Source organism: Phodopus roborovskii, unplaced genomic scaffold (genome assembly GCF_943737965.1).
Source record: "Phodopus roborovskii unplaced genomic scaffold, PHOROB, whole genome shotgun sequence".
Taxonomy (NCBI): Eukaryota; Metazoa; Chordata; class Mammalia; order Rodentia; family Cricetidae; genus Phodopus; species Phodopus roborovskii.
This window is the reverse complement of record NW_026126598.1, coordinates 959,055-976,614: the sequence shown is the minus strand read 5'-3', so window position 1 is coordinate 976,614 and position 17,560 is coordinate 959,055. Positions and strand designations below refer to the sequence as shown.

Below are 17,560 nucleotides of genomic sequence, written 5' to 3'. Positions count from 1 at the left end.
TGCTGGAGCAGAGACAGGTAGAACCCCACACCAGTGGCTTACTAGGGATGGAGGGAATGCACTTGCCTTAAAGCTTGCACTGGCGTGTACTGGGTCCAAAGTTCTTGGAAAGATGATCGAGAAGCAAAATCAAGGCTAGAGAGATGCTGCTGCCCAGAGATTTCAGCAGGCACATGGCAGCTCACAATTGGTTGTAACTCCAGGGACCCCAACACCTCACATGTGGTGCACGTATATTCAGGCAGGCTCACACACATACAGAAATAAAATCTTTAAAAAAAAAAAAAAAAAAAAAAAAAAAAAAAACCAAGTGTGGTGGTGCAGATTTGTGACCCCAGCCCCGGGGAAGTGGTGACAGGGACCCTGAGGCTTTGGCAAGTCAGCAAGCTCCAGGAGACACAATGAACAAGACTGACATGCACCCACATATGTGCATCCACACACAAAAACCCGTTGCAAAACAAGGTTCATTTAATGGAAAAGTATGTTAATATGGCCAATTTCAAATGTAAGGAAATTCGGCATCAAACACCTTCCACCACCACTGCACCTGGCCCGCTAGGAAAATTCCCTGAACCACCACCAGTCTCCCTTTCTTTGTGAAGCATCAGCACCTGTGTGGCCTGCCATAGGCGTGGTAGCTCCATGTAGTCCTTCACAGGCCGGGCGGGGTTAATCTGAGTTCAGGGTGAGGCACACCCCCTGTAGCACCCAGTGTGAGATGTGCTTCGTGGTAAAGAGATCAGCTTCAAACACCAGGCCAACTCCCATGGCATTCCTCCTCATGGAGGTGGTATAGACAGGGGTCCGGAAGGTGTTCTGTAAGGGAGAAGAATCAGCCAAGCACTCCACGAGCAGCAGTCCCAGGCTTACATCTGAGTACCATGGGGTGGCTGAGCAAGTGATACCCAGTCCACAGACAGCTCATCAAAAGATGGTTCCCAGCCAGGCAAAGAAGGCATCTACTATCTACACTAGGTGGTCTGCTACACTACTTTCTGACTCAGCGTGTCCAGAATTTCCCAAGAAGGCAGTTTCCCCTGGGTCTCTACTACAGGCTCTAAACTTGGGACTTGCCCCCTGGGGATGATGGGCACCCACATGCATGTACACCAGAATGTTTCCCCCTGAACTGACCCTATAGCTTTAAGCATGCTCCCAGAGCTTCCCTAGCCTGCCCTGAGAGGGGGGAAGGCACCATGGGACAGGGGAGTGGCCGTCACCTGTAGCTTCAGGCGGTGAGCTTCAATGGGGATGATCTTCAGGATGGGCAGGTCCACAACCAACACCTTGGGCTTGCTCTTGATAAGACACCCATTCTCTATGTCCCAGTCAGCGCCCTCTAGGTAGAGCCCTGAGACAAAACACCCTGGAGGCGACAAGATGATGCATCTGTGTCCTGTTGTGTGGTCACTTTCCTCTCACAGGTGTGCACAGAGGACAAGGACAAAGACCACTGTAACCCCCTTCCACATGTAAAAAATAGGGGACACAGGGCTCCAAAGAAGTGGGATCAGGCAGCACCTCCCTCCCCAGACTCTGACTTAAGGGACACAGAGATGGCACACAGCAATCCCAGCATCCTGTGAGGCAAAGGGAAAGTCCAAGAGGAATGTGGTCTCTAGCATGCAGAGACCACAAAATTGAGAATGCTGATGCTTACTGGTGGTCTAGTGGTCATTGCTATCACCAAAGGCAAAAAACTCTACCTGCCCCACAGTGGCAGCTGGATGCTCACCAGCGAGACCTATCTGAGGGGTCCCCGAGACTTGCCCATTAATCCACTCTTGTTAAACAGACACAAAGGGGCTTCTGCTCTTTTGCAGTTCAATGGGCTCTGGCTAGGGGAATAGTTTCCAACTAGCAGCTACATAGAGTGCTGCCAGATGGGCTCAAATCCGCACATCTAGCAGATGTGTCCCATGGGCGGAGGATAGGGATGAGTGCAGCCCAGCACAGTTGCAGACCTACTTAAAAGGGTATGAGGAATTTTCTTTCATGATTTTTAAACAGATCATACAATTCTCAAGTAGGAACTTTGTAGTTGACACTGTCATGTCATATGTCAAAAGGTTGGTGTGTCTTGACTGAGGCTCTGGCCTAACCTATGTGCTCTTTGGCTCCTACATGTCTTCCCTTCTGAGGAAGCCACTCACTGATCTTTGAAAACTCACTTAACCCAGGAGCCCACTTGCCACAAACTAGCATGGTCAGGCCTTCCTGCCATCCACCCTATGACTCTACTGTCTCGAGTGAGAAACTCTGCTCTCTGAGATAGCCCCATAGGCAGCAGCCCAGCTCAAGCATGGCCTGATCCACACAGTCCTTTTGAGTTGGGGGATGGTTCTGGGAGGGAAGCCCCAAATGGAGACCAGGGTTTGTGACCCTCTTGTACCTTGCCCCGCACGCTCATTTACTTCATCAGCATCCTGGAACTTGGTCACTTGTGTGAACAAAGTGGACCGGTCCAGCGGCCAGCCATTCCTCCGGCATGTGGCTTGTACCAGTGCTGTAAGGTAGGACTCTGGGATGTGCAGCCCTGAGAGCCACATCACGCTGGGCTCACTCTCGGTAACCTGGTAAGGAAGGTGGGCAGGAGTAGGAGCCTGGGCTGTAACACCAGGTTCAAAGCTGGTAAAAGACCTGATTTCCCATGGTGACCATTGGAGAAAAAAAGACCACCAAACTCCAGGTGGACCAAAAATCTAGGGAGACACCAAGGTCATTAAAGTGCTTGCCACACAAATGTGGGGACCTGAATCTGATCCTTAGGATCCACATTATAAGGTATAGTGGTATATGTTTAATTCCAGTGCTGAGGCAGTAGAGAAGACCTTTGAGCTCCCTGACCAGCCAGCCCATCCAAGTCAGTGAACCTCAGGTCCTAATGAGAAACCCTGTTGACTGTTTTTTACTCTTTACTCTTTGGGCTCTTTTATGGGGGAGGCTGCCACCCAGTTCCCAAATAAATCACTTGGAGGCTTATTATTACTTATGAATGCCCAGCTTTAGCTTGGCTTTGTTTCTAGCCAGCTTTTCTTAAATTATCCCATCTACCTTTTGCCTCTGGGCTTTCTCCTTTTCTTCCTTCTGTATATCTTTCTTTCACTCTTACTCCGTGCCTGGTCCTGGCGTTGTCCTTCTCTCCTGCCTCTTGCTCTGTCTTCCCTCCTCCCAAATTTCTCTTTCAACTTATTCTCTCTGCCTGCCAGCCCCGCCTATCCTTTCTCCTGCCTAGCTATTGACAGTTCAGCTCTTTATTAGACAGGTGTTGTAGACAGGCAAAGAATCACAGAGTTAAACAAATGCAACATATAAAAAAAATTGCACCACGTCTTCGCATCATTAAACAAATGTTCGACAGCATAAACAGATGTAACACATTTTAAAATAATATTCCACAGCAAAACACTGTATCAACAAAGTCATGGCCCATGAGGAATGACACTCAAGGTTCACATCTGGCATCTACACACATGTGCACCCACCTGCATGCACACAGTAGACAAATCCACAAAAATGTCACATCAAACTTCTGTTTTCTCAAGTGGAGAATTGCAAAGCCTACAAGCCCCCCCAAAAAGACTTTTGTCTGCATTCAAACTTAAAACCCTCCTATAGAAACACACATACAGCTGAGCGGTGGTGGCTCAAGCCTTTAATACCAGTACTTGAGAGGTAGAGGCAGGCAGATCTTTGTGAGTTTGAGACCAGTCTGGCCTAAAAGAGGTATTTCTAGGACAGGCTACAAAGCTAACAAAGCTACACAGGGAAACCTGGTCTTGAAAACTTAAATAAATAAATAAATAAGACACACATATACACCATCACCTAACTAAATAAATGGCTCTTAGCAGGGAGGACTCCATGCATCCATCACCAGCAGACCAAGAGTTACTTTCTCTCATATACAAAGAACGCTTAAAAAATAATGAAAAGCGCTAAGGAGACAGTTCAGTGAGTAAAGCACATATACCTGGGATCCCTGGAAACTATGTAAAGCTGGGTGTTCTGCCACCCATCTAATCCTAGGCCCTTACAGTAAGATGGGAGATGGGCAGGAGAATGGCCAGAGACTCATCAGTCTACTAGCTTGTAGTGTTTAGCAGTGAACAAGGGACCTGTCTCAAATAAGGCAGAAGGCAAGGACTGAATCCTAAAGGTTGTCCTCTGACTTCCACATATGAACCCAAATGCATTCATTCACACATGCTCACGCACACACATATTTCATACATACATTTTTAAAAATCAGTGCAAAAAGATGGAGTCTTCTATCAAAAAGTTTACAGAAAATAGAAATGTCTTTAAGCATATGCAACACCTTCCACTTTATCTTCATTAAAGATATGCAGGGCAAAAGCAATTAGATACTCCATTGGAGAGCAAAGGCCGCAAACTCACAGATCACACAGATTTGCAGAAAACAGACATCACTCCCCAAGAATTATGACATCAACTTTCTAGAAAACTCACAGACAAAGACTTGAGTTCACACCTGTAATCCCAACTCTTGGGAGGCTGAGGCAAGAGGGCTGCCACCAGTTCAAGCCAGCCTGAGCTACACAGTTAGAGGCTATCTCACAACAACACATATCAGGTGCATTTGTGCTCTAGGGCACATGGAACACACTGACTGCATCCATGGACAGTGACCACAGTGCTCTTTGTGACACAAATGTACACAGTTGCTGACTACATGTCTACCACACAAGGAGGAAGGATAAAGACCCTAAAAAGAAGGAGCTAGAACAGATGCCAAGACATTTAGCAGAAATAATATCATGTACATAGTAAATCAGACTTGCCAATGGCATACCAGGATAGACTGGCCTGTGGCATCTGAGGACATCTCTGGTACACGTTTTCCCAGGGGTCCAGCACTCACCCACAGTGTGTACTGGTTGAACCGCCGTAAGAAGTAGAGCATCCAGTTTCCAAGGGTCTTCAGGGTGTCAGGGGCAAGCTTCCTCCAGATGTGAGGGATATGCCCAAGGAAGAGAGACCTGGCTACATCATCTAACTCATTGCTCATCCCAACTTCCCCGGCCAAGGCCTGTTGGCAGAACAGAGAGTCCTCAGCAGGGCTGTGGAAGGCCAAGGGCTCCCCCCTGCCAGGTAGCTCCATGCCCATAGGGTCACACTCACTCTCTGGAGCTCAGCCAAAGATCTGGTCATGCGAATGGCCAGCTTGTTGAAGCGCCCCAGCTCCTGCAGCAGTACCACTGAGGTGGGTGAGATGTTCAAGCCCAGGTGCTTCCGGACCTGATCCAGATCAAAGATCTTGGGCATCTTGTTCTCAATGTCCTTGGCCACCTGGCCAATGTAGTCATCACGGCTGATGCCACTGCTAGATTCCCCTGGAAGAATGACACTTTAAGAGATTTCTAGGCTAGCTGCATGGAAGATGGGGCTTTGCAAGCCTCCTCATTCTTTGGAAAGGTACCTGCGTCTAGCAGTAGCATCTCTTGCCCCTAAGCTAGCGGGCTCCCTGGCAGCTATACCTGTCTGTGGCTGTAGCTCCAGCAGATGGTCCCACATATCTCGAGCTGCCTGTGTGTAGTAGCCAATCTCAGCATTGGAATGGAGACCGAACACTTCTGGCGTGTTGGCAAGTGGGAGGGCCTCGATGGCTTCTAGAGAGAGAGAGAGAGAGAGAGAGAGAGAGAGAGAGAGAGAGAGAGAGAGAGAGAGAGAGAGATTAGGTTGTATTGTGCTCTGGAGGACAGCCCCTGCCCAGTCACCAAAATCAAAAGTAATTCCATTGCTAATGCATTTGAAAATACAAGTCCTATTCCACCTTGCCTGTCCATATGCACTGTATCTGTCATGCAGATGGCTCAGTGACCTTCCAAAAGTGAGGTTCCAGTGTTGGTGACCTTAGCTAAGGGGCAGCTCTGAGGTGAGGCAGAGCCCAAGGGACAGCCTCACTTCCCCAGCCCAGAAGTCCCATCAGGAGAGGGTGGCAAAGAGCCCAAGCCAACCACAGAAAAGGCAGATGAACTCTGTCATCTTTCAAAGAACTTTCTTCACCCTGGAACAGCTCACCAACAAACTTATCCTTCACGTCACCCACAGGGATTTTATAGTCCACTTCCTTGTTCCGGAAGAAGTGGAATGGTTGAAAAGTATCAAAAATGAAGTCGCCCAGGTACTCATCCATGTAAGTGGTGAGGATGCGCCGGTCAAAGCTGTCGATGGCTCGGCCTCCATACATGACCTGAGGTCAGAGTGGATGAGAGCCAGTGGGGATCCAGAACCCCACATACAACTGCAGCTCCAGCCCCCACAACTGCCCTGCTCCAACCTGTCTACTCAGATAACCTTCCGGGCCAAATAGACAAGGGGGCATATTTATAAAATCATGCTATAGTCTGAGACCGCCCGAGAACAGAGCAAAAGCATGAAGCAGTCCTTTAATGCAGCTGGGGAAATTCCCAAATGGACCAGACAGACAGACAAGAATCCATTCCTTTTGCATTGCAGAATTCCCCAAATATAGCTTCCCCATGAGTTCAGCTAGAGTCATGGTACCCATACCCCAAGAACACAATAAGGCTCCCTGGATATGCTCAGCACATTGGCTACCTGGGAACTGCCCAGAAGAAGATCAGTAGGGACCCTGGGGCCCTAGAGCCATACAAGAGACCTCCCTGGGAATGGAGGAACAACAGTGAGGAAGCATGAGCATTTTCCAGGGACCTTAGAGTAAGATAAGGAGTGGGTGGGGCCAGTAACAAAGACTATCTCAAGGGCTTAAAGGACAGGTCTCAGTCCCAGACCCCAGCCTTATCACCTCTCCGATCAGGTACTTGAGGCTGCCCCACGGGATGCGCGGGTCGTGCTGCTGGAAGGCTTTCGTTAGGTATGTGTTTAGGATTTCCATGCAGACCTTAGAGAGGAGGAATGGCTGTGGTTAACAGTCACTCACAGCCCACAACTTGCTGTTGGTAAACTTGGAAGGCAGGTGCAGAAGCCAGCCAGCTTGGGATGCACAGGCTGGACAGATATAGCCATGCTCACCTGGAAGTCCGACTCATTGAAATCATAATACACATTCCAGCCGATCTTGCCAAACTTCCTCCTCTCTTGTACCACGGCATGGAAGAAGGCCAACACGTAGACCAGAGGCTTGAAGGCAGTATGTGGGCACTGCTCCAGCATTTCATGGGAGATCTTGAAATAGGTTGCACGCATGTTCAGTTTGAGCCCGTTAGGCGGCTCTGTGACCACCTGCAGAAAGGCAGAAGGCAGGCCTGACTGGGGAGGCCTCTGCCACCTCCTGTCCCCACAGCATGTCTCCAGCTGGAATGAGATCTAGACAGCACACACACCCAAGTCCCACAACCACTTAAGGAGAGTGGGATGGGTCCACGGGCCATCCCCTTCACCCTAGGATCCCCGTGGCAGTGACCAAGAGGACCAGGGCTGTAGCATGTCTGTGTTGATGCCCCAAGGCAGACCTTTAAGGACTTCTGCAGGATTCCAATGGGGAAGCCCTTGGTGGGGTCCGTGGTGAGCCACAGGCGGAAGTCGGGATGCGGCTTGGTGATCCTCTCCAGGGACTTCTCCAGGTCCTTCAGCCACTTGACCAGAAGGTGACAGTTCTGCAGCATGAGCCACTGTCCTCGAGCCACTGCAGTCTCCAGCAGCTGCAGCGCCACCTGTGTGTGTATGGGTGGGGAGTCTGGACTAGCATTCCCAAGCTAGGCCAACCCCATGCTTCAAGGGAACCAGAAGGATGCAGGGATCCAGGAGCTAAGGTGGAAACCATCCTGAGACCTTCTCCCTGGCACCTGTGACTTCAGGGCCAGCCATGGCTTAGTGCCTCGTGCCTCCAGCCTCCACAGCGCCCAGATTCCTAACTTCCCTCACAGTCACACTGCATCCAAGACTGCAGCTGAGCAGGCCTGCGGGAGTCCTACCCATCCCTCTGGGAAGCAGAACTAGCCCACAGAATTGAGACCTGAAGGGCTGGAGCACAGGGGCCCACGATCCCTTCCTGAATGTATTGCAAAGGCAACAGTCTCCTCCAGTGCCGTCTTGGTCTCCAAAGGACCCCAGGACTGGGTGGCACTCACACGGAAATGGCTTCCTCCAGTTTGGAGGTTGGAAAGAGAGCTCTACCTGCTGTGCCTTGTTCATCCAGTGTCACTGTTCCTGTCTTGTGTGCTGGTGGCAGCGTTCCCCAGCCCTTTACAAATACTTCCCAACAAAGCCAGGACCAGTAGTCAGCTTCCTCTGACTCTCAATGCTTTGCCCTGTCACAATGAACTGGCAGGTGGCATGGCATGGGACAGATGGCCTCCAAAGGGTCACAAACCAGGAACCCAAGACCACTGACCCATATGGAACCATGGTGACAGAGGGCTTTGAAGCGGAGTTCAGTGGTCACAGGAGGTGGAGAGACCACAGTGAAGCTATCATCAATCAGTGTCACACGGTTCGATCCTGACTTCCTCTCCACCCAGGAAGCACTCCTGGACACAGCTCACATCCAACCACTAGTTACCTTTTCTTGACCTTGACCCATTGCAAGAAACTTGAGGCGATTGCCCCCAAAGCCACTCCGCTCAGCCAGCTTCATGAGGTCACTGGCAGGGTCAGAACCAGGACTCAGGATGAACACAATGGGCGAATTGGGGGTGCTCTGCTCAAAAATGGCCTCGAAGCTGATCATGGGGGGCTGCACATACCTGGAAAGAGGGAGAATGTGAAAAAACCTGCGAGACAGCTAGCCCCAGTCTTCCTCGCTACCCTACCGCCTCACCCCACCCCAGTATCCACAACTTCTGACTGTGGCTCTCATGCAGCTCTCCACTGTTTGTCCTGGTTTGGTTTGGTTTGGTTGGGGGGTGGGGATCCCATTACACAGATCTAGTGCACTGTGATGCCCTCTATGTAGCAGAGGCCTCTCTGTTCCCTCTGCCTCCTGTGACCCCTGCATACTGGGTTCAGCAAGTAGGTACTGAGCTGGGCGCTTTGGCCCTGCCCTTCCGGCCCTTCCTGTGCACAGGCCTCAGGCACATCCCCAGAAATCACACAGCAGCTCTCTGGGCGTGCCCCACATTGCCCCTTTCTTCAGGGGTTTTTACTTAGTTATGTTCTAGTGTTTGTCCCCCAGACACATGGACCTCAACACCACCTAGAGAGGGGCAGTGGGTTTCAAGAGTAGAGCCTGCTGGTCACCAAGGTCACCGTCCTTGGAAGGGATTAACGTAGTTCCTACAGGACTGGCTTCCTTGTCACATGGCCAGGCAGTTACAAACCCGGGCTCCTCGTCTGCCAGAGTCTTTGGCGTGTGATCCCTTCTTTTTGCCAGGTTGTGATGCAGCCAGGCTGTGATTCCAGCCACCAGAATCAAGGGCCGAATAAACCTTTTGTCATTCCGTATCACACAGAACAGACTAAGACAGCCACTAGTGCATAAAGAGGGAATTTCATGATTAAAAAAAAAAAAAAAAAAAAAAAAATCAGAAATTCTGTGTTATCGCCACCTACTGCCAAAAGAAGCTCTGGGCAGGGTTAGAAATGGATCATTAGGAGTCGGTTTAATACTGCCACTGCTTAGCAGAGTAATAGTAGTAGGTTTCCTTAGGACCCATGTGCCTTGTCTATCCACAAGTCTGGCAGGTAGGTAGGGACAAAGTCCCACCCCTACCTGAGGAGCTATTGGTAACAGAGTGGAAGGCCACACATCCACGATATATGGCAGCGCATATGGGACTTGGTGGGTTTTTAAAAAGCAAGAACACAAAGATGGAGGGATATGGAAGGAGCTACAGGAGGGATGAATGTGGTCAACACGCATTTACGAAATTCTCAAAGAGAAAAGGTGCTGATGCACACCTTCAGTGCTAGCACTCAGGAGGCAGAGGAAAGTGGATCTCTGAGTCCGAGGCCAGCCTGATCTACAGAGTGAGTTCCAGCACTGTCAAAGCCACACAGAGAAACCCTATCTTGAAAAAGAGGAGGAGGAGGAAGAAAGAAAGCAAGACAGGATAGCTTTCCATTTGCAACAATCTATTTGAAAGGAATTAGGATTAGAACCTTTTTTTTTTTTTTTTTTAACAAATCTGAATTTCCAGTTTCTTCCCAGGAGGTAGAGGAGCAGGCCACTCAGAGTCCCCGTTGCCACCTGCCATCAGCGGGCAGTAGCTCAGGGCAGCTTCCCTATGGGCAGGACTTAAGTCTCCAGGGTTACCACTACATCTCCCCCCCCCACTCCCATCACCAATCCTATTCCCCATACTTCCACAGGTTGCCAACCATGAAGGCATGAAGGTACATGTGAGTTTAGGATGCTGAGTTCTCTATTTGTCTCAGTGTGAGAGCTGCTTCATCCAATAGAGCAGCCACCAGGCCCTCTTGGTTACTGAGCTCTTGAATTCTGGCTTCTCCCATCTGGGATGGTCTGTGAGTACAAATCCACCCAAGACTTTTTTTGGAGGGTGGGGGGTTTCGAGACAGGGCGCTGTCTCGAAAACAAGCAAGCAAACAAACAGAAACCAAACCAAACAAAAAACCCAAAAACACAAGTGGATGGATCCTGAGGAATGACACCCAAGGTTGAGGCTCTGGCTTCAGACCATACATACACACATGTACCCACACTCCCAAACATGTGCTCACCCTGCCACACACATGTACCCACTCTCTCACACACATACAAATTAATGATTTAAAATATTAAAATATTTTTAAGTTTTCCCTTTCTGCCTGAATGCGGCCTCTCGTGTTTGTCTGGAACACTCAGGCCATGTCCCTTAGATCAGGCTAGCCCTGCACCTATGGGCCAGGGGCGGGGTACTCACTTCTCTCCCATAGTGAGGGTCACATAGTCAGTCACAGCACGGTATACCCGGTCTACCCGGAAGCAGCGTAAAATAAGCAGTTTCTGGAATGCAGTGATGTTGTCGTCATAGCCCAGAGGGAATGGGAACTGCTCTAGGGAATCCAGGTCATACCACTGCAAGAAGAAAAGACTGTTGACTGTGGCATCAGCTCGGGAATGGCAACGGGCCACCATTTCTATGTAAAAGTGACAAGAGCCACCAGAGAGATAGGAAAATCTGAACTTTTGATCCAGCTGTCATTGTTGACACCAAAATCCAGGAGTTGAAAAAGTAGAAGAGGGGATTCAGAGGGCACAGCAGGGACATGGCAGCCAGGAGATGCCCAGAAAGTATTTCTTGGAAGGATAGATGGACAGGTGGATGTGTGATGGAGAGATGGAGAAACAGACAGATGAACACTTGGATGAATGGATGGACAGAAGGATGGGTGATGGACAGATGAATTAAAGGATGGACTGCTGGATATATGGACAGACTGATAAATGGGTACGGATAGATGAACAGATACATGGAAGTTGGATGGGTAAATGAACAGGTAGATATGTGGGTAATAGGCAGACAGAAGAGTGAATAGATGGATGGACGGACGATAGATGAATTGATGATGAATGGATACACATTTCAGCAATTAGGTGAGTAAATGGATGGGTGGTGGAGAGAGAGATTCTGGATGGATGATGTCTAGATGGGCAGATGGATGACAGACGAGTAGGCAAAGGGGTGGCTGGCCGTCCTGCACAGGTAGCAGGACTAGATAAAGAAAAGTTCATCCAAGCACTCAAGGACACTGGCCTCATGGGGTAGCTTCCCTTGGAAGTGTCTTCCTGGCAATGGGGGGGGGGGCTGTGGGATCAGTGTAGAGATGGCTGCCATGTCAGGAAGGAGAGGAGAGAATGCTCAGACTCACCTCCTGCCAGGTGGAGAGAGAGCGCTCGATATCATCTGGAAGCTGCCCAAAAATGTCTGAAAACACCTCTGATAGGAGAATGATATCTTCCCAGCCCTGGTCTGACAGCCAGGTACATGGCTTCTTCCGTCTGCTCTTCTCCAGGGAAATATTCCCTAATAGCAGGGAGAAGAGGGTGACAGCCATGGGCTGCCCATGTCCAGCACACTGACCATGCACATCACACTTTTGTGGCTCTTGCTTTGGGGAGAGGTCCCTTTGCCAAGGCATGAGGATGCATGGGCTTGTCCTTGTCACTGGTGAGCCCAAATGGGCAGCTTGGCCAGGCCTCCAGTCTCAACACAGTCCCTGGCAAAGATGCTTTGAGTCAACCAGGAAGTATTTGAGGGCTGCTGGATGACCTGTGGCCTTCAGAAGCCAAGCTTAAGTGGGATTTTGCTACCATTAATGTTTATGGTGAATGGGCATGCACGTCCCCAGTAACTGTGGATAGCAGAGAGTGAAAGCCAGCAAGCCCATTACCTTTTAGAAAGAAGTCCAGCTCCTCCTGGGGGACCCTCCCCTCTGCCTGCTCAATCTTGATGGTCATGTTGAAGGAGAAGAGGAGCTTATGTCTCTCAAACAGCCCTGTGGAGAGTCAGAGACAGGGATCACACTTCAAAAGGAAGCTCAAGTCTGAGGGAAGTGAAATTCCACATCACTAAGTGGCTGCACCTGACCCTTTTTGCACCTGATGGCCATGGCTGTCCAGATGCAAAAGGTCCGTCTGTAGCAACAGACAGCTGTGTGCACCTGGCAGGGTCACATCAACAGGAGTCACATATCCCATAAGTGCTGCAACCGGGGCAGGAGCCACCTTCTCCAAGGGCGGCAGAACTGAGTCACTGGGATAGAGGCGTGCGTGGAGTTTCCAGAGCCAGAAGTGACTGCGGTGCCTTTTATTTTACAAAGCGCATGACCTACTTAAGAGGTACAAGCTTTGATGCTTCCAGACAAATGAGTCCAATAGAAAGAAAGGGGTCCCCCACCTGTGAAGACAATGCCAAAGCTGGTACTGGCCAGACGGCATTCAGAATGTTCCAGAAGATGGTCTTCACAAACAGTGCATTTGGAGAGTAGAAAATAGCACAGCCATTTTGGAAACCAGTTGGGTAGTCCCCCCAAAAGTCAGAGACTCGGCGTATGGCCCAGGAACTCCACTCTAGGGAACATATCGATCCAAAACTAAAAGCAAATGCTCAGACTGGGAAGAAGCTCAGGGGACGGCAGTCACCTGGCATGCGTGAGGCCCAGAGCTCCAGCTCCAGGGCCAACAATGTAGGCAGGCATGCCTGAGTGCATGCACATGAGTGAACACACACATACGCACACACCCCTGTGGCAAACGTTAACAGTTGCGTTAGCCTAAGAGCCAAAAAGCAGAAACAAGCCAGCGTCCACCAGCTGAGACAAAGAGTGTGGAGTGCTACACTAGAAACGGGAAGATCCTAATACGTTATAGCACAGGCCTTGATGCTCAGAGGTATTAAATGAAGAGGTTAGCTTTGAGAATCACATATTCCAGGACTCCTTTGACAGGACGTGACCAGGACAGGTGTCGCCTCAGTCAGGAAGTGCAGCAGAGGCTGCCAGGGTAGGGAAGGGAGAGGAGGGACCAGGCTCAGCCCAATGGAGATGTCCTAGATCGAGGGGCTCTGTGAACTCCGCCAAACCTGGAACGGGGCATCTTCAGGGGGTGTGGGGTAGGCGAATCGAACCTCACTGAAGGTGCAGCTTAGATGTCAGTGCTCTGGACATCCCTTTGTAAAGTGAGCAGTTGGCACAAGGCAGGTGAAGTTTCTGCATTCCAAGTAGAGCTTCCTCCCCTCCCGCTCAGCTCACCCGTGCAGCCATAGTTGTAGATGTTAAAGGTCAGCGTGTCCATAATGTTCTTCAGCCGCTTTATGAGGATGGAGTCAGGCAGTGACTTCTTCAGTGACAGCCCAAAGACCTCCAGAAAGGCAATGAGAGAATACTGGTACATAGAGTTGACAAGCGCCATCTCCGACAGCACGAAGAACAAGATGGCGCCCCGCCGTGCAGCTGGCCGGTAACCATCCCGCAGTCTGTCGATGTCCAGAGCTGTCTTCTCTGCCAGCTTCAGCTTCTCAGATACCTGCAGAAAGGCCTCAGTTACCATGGAAACAGGGAGGCGATGACAGCCTGGAAGGCCTTGGGTGGTAGAAGGTGGAGTGTGGGGCACAAAAGGGACCACCAAGTGCTTCCTGGAGTTGACAGTCACCAGGCCCTGCAGGGACCTTAACTTGAACAGGAGGGGATGTCAGGCCACCTCCTTTTAAGGCAGAGACTGGAAGAAGTAGCCAACCAACATAGGTCCAGCATATAAATGGATGAATATGGACTCTATATTTTTGGACCTTGGACCCAGCCTCACCTGGAGCCACTGTTACACCTCTGCTTTTGAGCTGATAATGTCTTTTTCTATTTAGAGCAGGCAAGGCCAGGATTTCCATGACTCTCAATTCGAGATTACCCAGATGCACAGGAGTGCCCACCCTCCCCCAACCTTCCCCCACCCTCCCCCACCCTCCGCCGACACAACCCCATAGAGGTGGCTCTTTCTTTTTATCTTTTTAAGATTTATTTTATGTATGTAAGTATTTTGCCTGCATGCATGTATGTACACCACACACATGCCTGGTGCCTAAAGAGGCAACGAGAGGGCATCTAATCCACTGGAACTGGAGTTACAGAGGGTTCTGAGCCACCATGTAGGTGCCGGGAAGAACCCTGGTCCTCTGGAAGAGCAGAGCTCTTAACCACTCAACCACCTCTCCAGCCTCTCTCTCGTCAGGTGAGAAGAGGTGAAACAAAGCCCCTGCCCGGTGCTTCTCTCGCAGAACAAGGCTGTGACTGAGCCCCTGAGACCACTGGGATGGAGCTAGAAGGTGGCAGGGCCCTTCCCAGCTGCATGGAGGTGCCCACCTCTGTGGCCTTGGATTTTGTCTCTTCCAGGGTGTGTACAAGCTCCACATTGTCCAGCATGTTCCCCGTGGACGTGGCCAGCTCCCGCAGGAGGGAGTCCTCCAGGTCCTTTAGCAAGTTCTTGTTCTCACTCGTCTCCTGGATGAGGTGCTCCCTCTGCTCCTCCAGCTCCCGCCTCTCGTAGGCCACCAGCACACTCAGCAGTTGGTCCTCCAGGCCCTTCAGCGTGACTTAGAGAACAAGGAGCCCTCACTGTCCACCCTGGAGCCCAGGCTAGGCACACCCAGGCGCCTGCAGCTCCATGCCTTCCAAAATCCCCAGCGTTCTGGAGGGAGGGCTGCCCACACATTAAGAACCAAGCAGTGAAGACAATTTCCAGGGAAAGACCAGAGTCACCAGGTAACAAGGTGTGTAGGAAGCCTCACTCTCGAGGTGGGGCCCTGAATATTTGCAGCCAGATCTGTCCATTCTTACCAGTGTAGTTGATGACCATGGCCTTCCCAAACACCGATGGGGAGTATCTTGGATTGGCCAGCTTGGTGTTAAGATACAGCCGGAAGTTGGAGTCATAGTCAACCTCCTTATCCCCAAGGATGATGAACTGGCGGCCTTGGGAAGTCTTGATGTTCTTCTCCAGGACACTGTCAATCACAGGGTCGATGTACTCATCCACATCATGGAACAGAAAAGGGGTCCCATATTTTATGGACATCTCCAGCTGCTTGAGGAAGTCAGGATCGTTGAAGGAGGCAACCTGCAGCAGAGAGGCAGGAGCTGGGATGAGCCGTGCCTATTGAGCCTCCCGTGTGCGGAGGGAGAACACACACCAGAAGTTCAGAAGCTAGAGGTAACTAGGAGAGTCAAGCGTATGACAAAACGGAACACCACTAATCTGTCGGTTCAGCGAAAGCTGGAGTCCCAGCAATCCCACTCTTGGGTGTGTGCCCTGGAGGGCCAGGAATGTGGACATAGACAGGTCTGATGAGGTGGCTCAGCAGGTAGGGGCACTTGGCATGCAGGCCAGAGTTCAGTCCCTAGAATTCACATGGTAGATGGACAACTCCATAAAGTTGTCCTCTGACTGCCACCTGTATGACCCCCCCCACACACACAAATATACACAGAAAAGAAGTATGTACAGATGTTCACAGCAGCACTATAGGAATATTACACAGGTAAAGCACCCATACCTGTTACAATGGGGTTGAACCCCTACAACGTAAAAGAAGCCGGTTACAAAAGACTAAATACTCCTATCCTTAGGAGATACATCCAAGCTAGGCAAAGCCACACAGACAGAAAATATATTAGCAGCTGCTAGTGGCTCAGGAGCAGCTACCAAGGAAACATTGTTGCTCTTGGTAGGGGTAGGGATGGGGGCACTGAAAATATTCTAAGCTGACTCTGTTACAGGACTCTGCAAATATCCTAAAAAGCCAGCCATTTCTGTTTTGAATGAGTGAGAGACTGCTAAGTGAGTCATAGTTCAATAAAGTTATCCCCTCCACATCCCCTCCCCACCAGCTCCTAACCCCATCACACACACACACACACACACACACACACACACTCCTAACCCCATCACACACACACACACACACACACACACACTCCTAACCCCATCACACACACACACACACACACACACACTCCTAACCCCATCACACACACACACACACACACTCCTAACCCCATCACACACACACACACACACACTCCTAACCCCATCACACACACACACACACACACACACACACACACACACACTCCTAACCCCATCACACACACACACACACACACACACACACTCCTAACCCCATCACACACACACACACACACACACTCACTCCTAACCCCATCACACACACACACACACTCCTAACCCCATCACACACACACACACACACACACACACACTCCTAACCCCATCACACACACACACACATACACACACACACACACACACACTCCTAACCCCATCACACACACACACACACACTCCTAACCCCATCACACACACACACACACACACACACTCCTAACCCCATCACACACACACACACACACACACACTCCTAACCCCATCACACACACACACACACACACTCCTAACCCCATCACACACACACTCCTAACCCCATCACACACACACACACACACACTCCTAACCCCATCACACAACACACACACACTCCTAACCCCATCACACACACACACACACACTCCTAACCCCATCACACACACACACACACTCCTAACCCCATCACACACACACACACACACACACTCCTAATCCCATCACACACACACACACACACACTCCTAACCCCATCACACACACACACACACACTCCTAATCCCATCACACACACACACATACACACACACACACACACACTCCTAACCCCATCACACACACACACACACACTCCTAACCCCATCACACACACACACATACACACACACACACACTCCTAACCCCATCACACACACACACACACACTCCTAATCCCATCACACACACATACACACACACTCCTAATCCCATCACACACACACACACACACACTCCTAACCCCATCCAAGCTCACACACACACACACACACTCCTAACCCCATCACACACACACACACACACACACACACTCCTAACCCCATCACACACACACACACACTCCTAACCCCATCACACACACACACACACACACTCCTAATCCCATCACACACACACACATACACACACACACACACTCCTAACCCCATCACACAACACACACATACACACACACACACACTCCTAACCCCATCACAC

General features: G+C 50.4%; 1 protein-coding gene across 1 annotated transcript in view; it reads right to left on the bottom strand.

Moving 5' to 3' along the window:
* Window positions 1–453: 453 nt before the first annotated feature.
* Window positions 454–17,560, bottom strand: part of Dnah10 (dynein axonemal heavy chain 10) — a 103,926-nt gene continuing 86,819 nt past the window's right edge. The window contains exons 63-79 of the mRNA XM_051204908.1: window positions 15,223–15,502; window positions 14,749–14,978; window positions 13,645–13,918; window positions 12,286–12,390; window positions 11,764–11,918; window positions 10,815–10,969; window positions 8,513–8,696; window positions 7,464–7,664; window positions 7,024–7,233; window positions 6,797–6,892; window positions 6,049–6,220; window positions 5,505–5,636; window positions 5,149–5,360; window positions 4,889–5,056; window positions 2,396–2,576; window positions 1,224–1,369; window positions 454–819 (exon numbers count right to left, since the gene is read on the bottom strand). Of these exons, the coding sequence (XP_051060865.1) occupies window positions 673–819; window positions 1,224–1,369; window positions 2,396–2,576; window positions 4,889–5,056; window positions 5,149–5,360; window positions 5,505–5,636; window positions 6,049–6,220; window positions 6,797–6,892; window positions 7,024–7,233; window positions 7,464–7,664; window positions 8,513–8,696; window positions 10,815–10,969; window positions 11,764–11,918; window positions 12,286–12,390; window positions 13,645–13,918; window positions 14,749–14,978; window positions 15,223–15,502 (3,048 nt within the window). The 3' untranslated portion in view covers window positions 454–672. The remainder of the gene's footprint in view (window positions 820–1,223; window positions 1,370–2,395; window positions 2,577–4,888; window positions 5,057–5,148; window positions 5,361–5,504; window positions 5,637–6,048; window positions 6,221–6,796; window positions 6,893–7,023; window positions 7,234–7,463; window positions 7,665–8,512; window positions 8,697–10,814; window positions 10,970–11,763; window positions 11,919–12,285; window positions 12,391–13,644; window positions 13,919–14,748; window positions 14,979–15,222; window positions 15,503–17,560) is intronic.